Source organism: Lactuca saligna, chromosome 8 (genome assembly GCF_052625555.1).
Source record: "Lactuca saligna cultivar CGN05327 chromosome 8, ASM5262555v1, whole genome shotgun sequence".
NCBI classification, from domain to species: domain Eukaryota; kingdom Viridiplantae; phylum Streptophyta; class Magnoliopsida; order Asterales; family Asteraceae; genus Lactuca; species Lactuca saligna.
This window is the reverse complement of record NC_136424.1, coordinates 9,049,716-9,058,030: the sequence shown is the minus strand read 5'-3', so window position 1 is coordinate 9,058,030 and position 8,315 is coordinate 9,049,716. Positions and strand designations below refer to the sequence as shown.

Genomic DNA, 8,315 nt, shown 5'->3' with positions numbered 1-8,315 from the left:
GAAAATTTTATGTGATAATTAAAGAGCAGTTGCCTTGACCAAGGAACCAAGGGATCATGGTAGATCTCGACATATCGACAAAAAATATCACATTATTCGACATCGGGTAGAAGAAGGACTCATCGTAGCGAAGAGGGTATCACCGGAGGATAACCCAGCAGATCCGCTTACGAAGGGAATGAGTAGGGTTAGGCACTTGTAGCATGCTAGGAGCATTGGGCTGAAGGACGATATTAGTTTAGATTAGATGGTTTAGAAACATGTAATAGATAAATTGTAATTAACATTAGATGATTAAATAAATGAGTATTATTTATTAGCAAAGTTACTGTATTATGTTAATTGTTTAACTATTGTTTCGTTTTGCATGTTTTGACTTCCTGAATAATAAATTTATTCGAACGGTCCACAATCGTTCATATGTTGGAAGTAGGTATGGTGAAGACTGTCATGAATTGGTGTGTAGATTGTCTAAAGTGTATTATACATAACAACAGTTTGCTACAACGTTCATGAATGCTTATGAATAAAATTTAAGCATTGGAATAAAGCCACGCTTGCTGGAATCACTTCATGGAATTTATCACGAGTGATCGCAAGACGATAATATAATATGGTCTTAAAACCTAGATATATGGTTTATTATTTGCTAATTGGTTGTGCATTGATAATGCGTAAACGCATCAGTAACTTGATGTTATAAAACGCATTGTTGTGTATGATTTGATTAATGAATAGTAAATGCATATAAGTCGAAGTTTATCTATTCCTTTTATCCTAAGAGGGTAAAAGCGATATCAGGGCCCCTCGATGATTTCGTTTAACTTCTGTGTCGGGCCCGATCAAGACTGAATTGATGTGTTCAATTAAGTTCTATGTCAAAAGAATCAGAGCTCGAGAAACAAACTGCTGGACAATAAGTATGACTATGTTCCATGTAATTATTTGCACGATATCTAAAACAAAGGATTATACGATCCCTTATCTGAAGGACAGGTTATTGATGAGATTAGTGTTTGACATCGTCTATGAGAGCTACGATTGTTAATCAAATTGTATTTACATTTATAGTTACTAGACTTATCCAAGTGAGAGACTGTTGGATTAGTGTCTAAGCCCGTAACTGTATTTGGTAAGTACTTGACCCGGTTGTGCATGGTCCTTTTGAGTTGCCTTCACCAAAGCAACTTGACAGGGTGATTTATGGATAGAGAGGTTAATATGGTTTATTAATATATTATATGAATAATATATTAAAAGAGAAATCATATAATTAAATTAATATTAAACAAGAATTAATTAAGAAATTAATTATGTGGCTAAAAGACATTAATTTAATATCAGGGACTTAAACTGTCAAATGTATGATAGTTGAGTATTGGACTGAGGAGCCTCTTGGACTAGGCATGGATGAAATTAGGATGTGTCCATCCATAATTTCGGCCATAAGGGCCCTATTCCAGAAGGTTCCTTGCATTGCTTAAGGCCTAAGCTGTACATTAGGGTTTAGACCGAAACCCTAGCAGCACTAGTAAAAATAAGACCCTAAGGCTTCTAATTTTCGGCCACTTGATACCTTAGAGCCATCATAGCCGAAATTAAGCCTTTCCCTCTCCCTCATATCATCCTCTTGCTTGTGTGATGTTTGTAAGCCATTAGAGGAGTGCTATTTGTGACTCTAAGCTCCAAGACAAGAAGATTCAGGCCATTGTTCAAGAGGTAATCATCTAGATCTATTTTCTTATGTGAATTTCGAATCATGTATGTTAGATCTAGGGTTTGTAAGTCTTGGATGAGTTGCATGTACAATAGAAAAACCTAGATCCAAACTTTAGGGTTTGCATGAACACATAGAATGTTATTTTGTTTAAAACCCATTAGCGGTGTAGCTAATATTTTATTTCAAGGTAGGCCAAATAATATACAAAATATGAACGACTGGCAAAATTCTTCAAACGATAACAAAATGTGTGTGTGTGTGTATATATATAATTTATTAAATTGTTTATTTTAAATTGCACACGAAGTTGTTTTACATCATTAACATTAATTTTATGTGCCTTCATAAACAAAAGTGAACGAGAAAAGCCTCATCACAAGTATATATATAAATATATAATAGAAGATGGCGATTGCGGGAGATGAATGGACGCAGGTTTCCAGACGTCAGAGAAAACCACCGGAATCCCCCTCGGTCACTACTATGTTTGTTTCTAATCTACCGATGAATGCTAACAAAGGCGATCTATGGAGATTATTTGGGAACTTTGGAGAGTTGTCGAATGTATACATCGCCCAAAAGAAAGATGCCAACAGGAGAAACTTTGCTTTCATTCGATTTAAGAACGTGAGAAATAGGAGGTTTCTTGAAGTGGCGCTTCAGAACCTATCATTTGCAGGCAGAAATCTGGAGGTGAACGTCGCAAAATTTGAGCGGAAGCTAAAAAAGAGGGTACAAGATTTTCAATATAGAAGAGAAGCGATAAATACCAAGGACACTGCAGATATAAGAAGTAACGCTCGCGACGGTAGAACCTTCGCTGTTGTGGTGGCCGGATGTGAATTGCCTCCTCCCTTACCTCCTCCGGTCGTGAACCCAATTTCCCTCCATCCCAACGATGTTATGGCTGATTGGATTGAAAATGAATTGACATATATGGGGGAAGCGATCAGTATGGAGCATGTTCACAACCTAAATCCTGGTATTTCAATGGGTGATGATGAAGCTTTCTCTATGAAATACGCCGGCGGCCTCAAGGTATGTCTCAGTTTCAGATCAGTTGATGATGTTAATGCATTCTTAAGGGTCAAAGACGACTGGTTTTTGAAGTTATCTAGAGCAAACCAATATCATAATCATTTTGATCGGGTGACATCGGTGAAAATTTATGGTATGCCTTTAAAATATGGGATATGAGGAATTTTGATTACATAGCTGGAAATTTTGGTAGGGTCTTAGTACCATTCGAAGCTTCTCCTAAAGCAAGAGACTTATCACATGGGAGAGTATGTATTCTTACGAAATCCCGTAAAAGAATCGATGATGAGGTAATTATTGAATGTGAAGGGCATCTCCTGAATGTGAGTGTCCTGGAATATGAAGAAGAATGGCTCCCTCAAAATTCATCTGAGTTCGAGATGATTGATGAAGATGAAGACCAGGTTGATTTCAGTGATGATGATGACAATTTCGTAGGTGTTTCTGACACTGTCATGATTGAAGACGAAGTAGATGATATTGAAGAAAGGGAAATTGTCGGGGATGATACAGAAAAGGTGGAGGATTATTTCCGCGGGATCACCAATGGTGACGAAATTGCGACCAGATAGGGGAGATTGGAAGAGACGATCCGATTCCCATGCAGCCGGTTATTAATGATGTGCCTGAAAAAAATAGTTAAGAGCCTGGGGAATCTCAACTGCCTCTTGGTAAATCCCCATTGGTGGTGAACAATGAGAATTCCAAAATAGATAATCTGAATTCGTCAGATAATAATTCATTCGGAGAACTAAAAAATCTGATACCTAATGGTTGTTTTGGGCCATTTAACTCCAAGTGGGTCAGTCCATCAAATGGTGGGCCGGAGGTTGACAAAACTATTGGCCTGGATTTTGGAAAGCTTAATGAAGCAGGACATTTAGATACCTTGGGGCCAGACCTTGATTTCATTGGATCCTACTCTAAACGTCGGAAAATTAAAAACAATGATCTATGCGACAGAAATTTCCCCCCACCCCCAAATTTCGAGTCAGAAGCTCCTCAAATGGATACCCAAATAATTAAGCTAAACAAATCCCCTTCAAATCCAGCTTCAAATAACGTTCATCTTGACCCGACAATAATTTCTATCCCTGAGATTGTGCGCACAACAAGGATTGGGCGTTCGATTGGGTTTGATATCGATGAGGAAAATATGATCCTCATTGAAGCTATGGATGAGACAGGTGCTTGTAATCATACTCGATGAATATAGTTTCTTTAAACATCCGTGGCCTTTGTGAAACTCGTAAGAGGGATTGGGTGCAATCGCTTCGTCGTCTTCATAAAGCCTCTTTTTTTGGTCTACAGGAAACCCATCTAGACGGGTCCCTTAATCGTGAGATGATTAGAGAATGTTGGGGTGATTACAATTTTGAATTCGCATATGAAAATGCATCTGGGAGATCTGGTGGGTTGGTATCTATTTGGGACAGGAATTACTTCACTTCTTCTGAGGTAATTAAATCTCGCTCCTTTTTTATTGTTATTGGTATCTGTTCAGCCTTCTCTTACCCGGTGGCGTTTGTGAATGTCTATGGTCCTCAATCCCCTTCTGATAAGCTCAAGTTACGGGAGGAGTTTCTTATCATCAAAAAATCCCACACAACATGTTGGATAGTCTTTGGTGATTTTAATGTGGTGAGAAGACAGGAGGAGCGTATTAATTCCATGTTTTGTCAATCTAGTGCTAATTATTTCAACAAAATCATTGAATTAGCGGGATTTCATGAGCCAAAAATAGGGGGTTTTCAATTTACTTATTTTCAAAAGTCTGGAGCGAAACTTAGCAAACTAGATCGCTTTCTTGTTTGTTCGGAGTTCTCCAACTTGTTCCATCATGTATCAGTCATGGCTCTTCCAAGAGATAAATCCGATCACTATCCCATTCTACTATCTCAATCCAGAGCAAACTTCGGTCCCCTGACATTCAAGCTATTCAAATCATGGCTGAACAGAAAAGGGTTCGATGAAGTGGTTAGTAAGGCCTGTCGTGAATTCAGCGGTTTCGGTCCCCCCGACTCGAAGCTATTAAATAAATTGAAAGCAATTAAAAAGACGATTTGTGAATGGCGATCTTTGGAGTTTTCTAAGGAATCGACAGAACTTATAAAACTCAAGGAGGCACGTAATGATATTGATAAAAGGTTTGAATGTGGCTATTTTAATGATGTCGATCTTGATGAAAGAACCAGAATTTCAGGAAGAATAGAGGAGCTTGAAAGGCTCGCAATCATTGATTTGAAGCAAAAAGCCCGGATTAAATAGACGACTGACGGGGATGAAAATTCTCGTTTTTTCCATGGCTATGTATCCAACCGATCGAGGAGGAATCACATGCATGGCATTCTAATTAATGGTGAATGGGCGAGTGATCCGGTGGCCATGAAAGCAGAGGCGGCACAATTTTTTGCTGAAAAATTCAGCGAAAGATGGGCAGATAGACCAAAATTTCACAGTAGTAAATTCAAAATGATCTCTGATGCCAGCCGTGGATTTTTGGAGGAGAATTTCTCTTGTGAATAGATTAAAAATGCTATTTGGAGTTGTGGTAGCGAGAAAGCCCCAGGGCCTGATGGCTTCACATTTAAATTCTTCAAACGATTTTGGTCGATTCTAAAGGATGATATTGTTGGTTGTGTTAGATATTTTGAGGCGTTTGGATCTTTATCAAGGGGTTGCAATTCCTCCTTCATCACACTAGTTTCCAAAACAAAGGACCCTCTTATTCTTAATGACTATAGACCCATTAGCCTTATTGGGTCTATTTATAAGATCATCTCGAAGTTACTTGCCTCCAGATTAAAATCAGTGATCAGTGAATGCATTGATGAGGTCCAAGCAACGTTTGTGGCTAATAGATACATCTTGGAGGGCCCGCTCATAGTCAATAAAATTTGCTCCTGGGGGAAGGAGAAAAAGAAAAAAAATTCTCATCTTCAAAGCAGACTTTAATAAGGCCTTTGACTCATTAAATTGGGGTTACTTGGATTCTATGATGTCGCAAATGAATTTGGAAGGAAATGGAGAATGTGGATAAGAGGGTGTTTGGCATCAGCAAGGGCGTCGGTGATCATAAATGGTAGTCCGACAAGTGAATTCCCACTTTAAAAAGGTGTTCGTCAAGGAGACCCGCTCTCGCCATTCCTCTTCATCGTGGCAATGGAGGGTTTAAATATTGCTATGAAAGAAGCTGTGGAAAAGGGCATTTTCAAGGGTATTTCTATTCCAAACGTTGGGCCTCCGTTGTCACATTTATTATATGCGGATGATGCGATTTTCTTGGGTGAATGGTCAAAGCATAATATCGATAACCTTGGTCGTATCCTTAGATGTTTTTACGTTTCATCAGGGCTTCAAGTGAATTTTAAAAAATCAAAAGTTGTTGGCATTGGTGTGATCGATCGAGAGGTTGAAAGATGGGCTACCCCGCTAGGGTGTGAACCGGCTTCCCTCCCCTTTTCGTATCTTGGGGTTCCGGTTGGGGTTAATATGAACTTAATAAAAAATTGGAAGCCAATTGTGGAAAAATTCAAATCAAAATTATCGATATGGAAAACAAAAAATTTAAGTTTTGGTGGTAGAATAACGCTTGCTAAAGCCGTCTTGGGTAATCTTCCCAATTATTATTTATCGATCTTCGCTGCCCCCAAAAGGTATACTAGAAATCTTGGAAAGGATTCGGAGGAACTTTATTTGGGGAGGAGAAGCTGAGTCCCAAAAGATCAATTGGGTGGCATGGGAGAGATTAATCGCACCACGTGAAGTTGGGGGTCTCGGTATTGGTTCCATAAAAGCTCTTAACATTTCTTTATTATCTAAATGGTGGTGGAAGCTCAAAACGTCTCCTAATTCATTATGGTATAGTGTTATAAACGGTATTCAATACGGGGGGAGTCCGAATGAAAATATTGCTGCTTCAAAATATATCCCTGAAGTTTGGAATAATATTGTTAGATGCAAAAATGAACTTAGAAAAGTAAACATTCTAGTTCATGACGTTATTAGAAGAACACCAACCGGCGCGATACCTGGGAATCTGATTTTTGTAAGGAGAATTACTGTGTAGCTATGATGAAAACGAGAATAGACAGATCCCCACACCTAATATGTGACGGTGAATTTCCATGGTTTAAGTGGGTGCCAATGAAAGTTCTATGTTTCGCTTGGCGAGCTAGATTGGGTCGAATCCCAACTTTGTTGGCCCTTAGCCGCAGGAATGTTAAGGTAGACTCCCAATGGTGTAGTGCATGTATCTCGAGGTTAGAAACTTCCGACCATCTCCTAGTGGACTGCCCGTTTGCGGATCATGTAGGGAGGAGTTTGGAGAAGTGGTGCGGCATCGGGAAGATAAACGCCAACTCGGTTCGAGGAATTATTGATGAGGGTGTTAGACTGAAGATGGGTTCCAATCGCAAGAAGAAAGCACTGTTCTCGATCCTCTATGGTGCTCTGTGGGCTATTTGGCGTGTCAGGAATGATAGAATCTTTAATGGCGATATTGTTAATCCGATTAAGGTTGTCGATTCGATTAAGTCTATGACATTTATGTGGGTAAAACATAGATATGGTAGGTGTAGTATTAATTGGGGTGATTGGATTAGATCCCCGTTAAACTGTTTGTTATTGAACTCTGTCTTTTGTTTTCTTTTTCCTTCCCTAGCATCTGGGTTGGTGTTTTATATAATATATATTTGCCGGTTTAAAAAAAAAAACATTAATTTTATGTGGGTAGACCAAGACCCACTCATGCTCTATATTGGTTACACCCATGAGTCAAATATGTGAAAACTCCAAGTTCAGTTTTTTTTCATGAATATTTTTAATTGACTAATATTGTTTTGCATAAATATGAGAGATAATATGTTAAAAAGTGGAGGAGGACAATAGGTTTGCGGTAGGTGATATAGATGGCGACATGGGTTGTTTGATCTTTTGGATGAAAGAATTGTTGTAAAAGGCTAATGAACTTTTGTAACCATATTTTAGTTTTTGATCATAAGAATAAATGGTTTTGAATAAACGTGAAACATAAATAGAAACCAAGTAATATACATGACTTGTTTTATCCAAATTATATATTTTGTATAAATATAAAGGTCTTTTAGAGAGAAATAATAATAATAATAATCAGACAACAACAATAATGGTAAATTAAAGAAAAGTTGTTAGACGTGGGCAGTCTAGATGGATTTTATTTAATGACTTCCAGCATAAGATAAAAGAAATACGCAAGTCCACACCCGATTATTTCCTACATATGAAACATAAATACACGATAAAGAATAAACGCTATTGTTTGACAAAGAAACATATAGATCAATAAAGTTGATACTAAAAAGAAGGGTAAAATATATATAGATCAATGAAGTTGACGTAAAAAGAAGAAAGGTAAACAAATATAGTGCATCTAGATACTAGCAATAAAATATAAAGTATCCAACTACACTTCGACAGCATAAACCAAATGTAACTACGGGTACACGTTTATGTTCTCGGTAAGATTCAAACTCCGTAAACCCTACTCTCACACCCTTTACACGCTTCATTCTTTGGT

General features: G+C 38.0%; 1 protein-coding gene across 1 annotated transcript; it reads left to right on the top strand.

Moving 5' to 3' along the window:
- The first annotated feature begins 3,964 nt into the window (after nt 1-3,964).
- Nucleotides 3,965-5,026, top strand: LOC145009381 (uncharacterized). The gene has a single exon (XM_078968090.1). It carries the CDS (start codon nt 3,965-3,967, stop codon nt 5,024-5,026), a length of 1,062 nt encoding a protein of 353 aa, XP_078824216.1.
- The last annotated feature ends 3,289 nt before the right edge of the window (nt 5,027-8,315 follow it).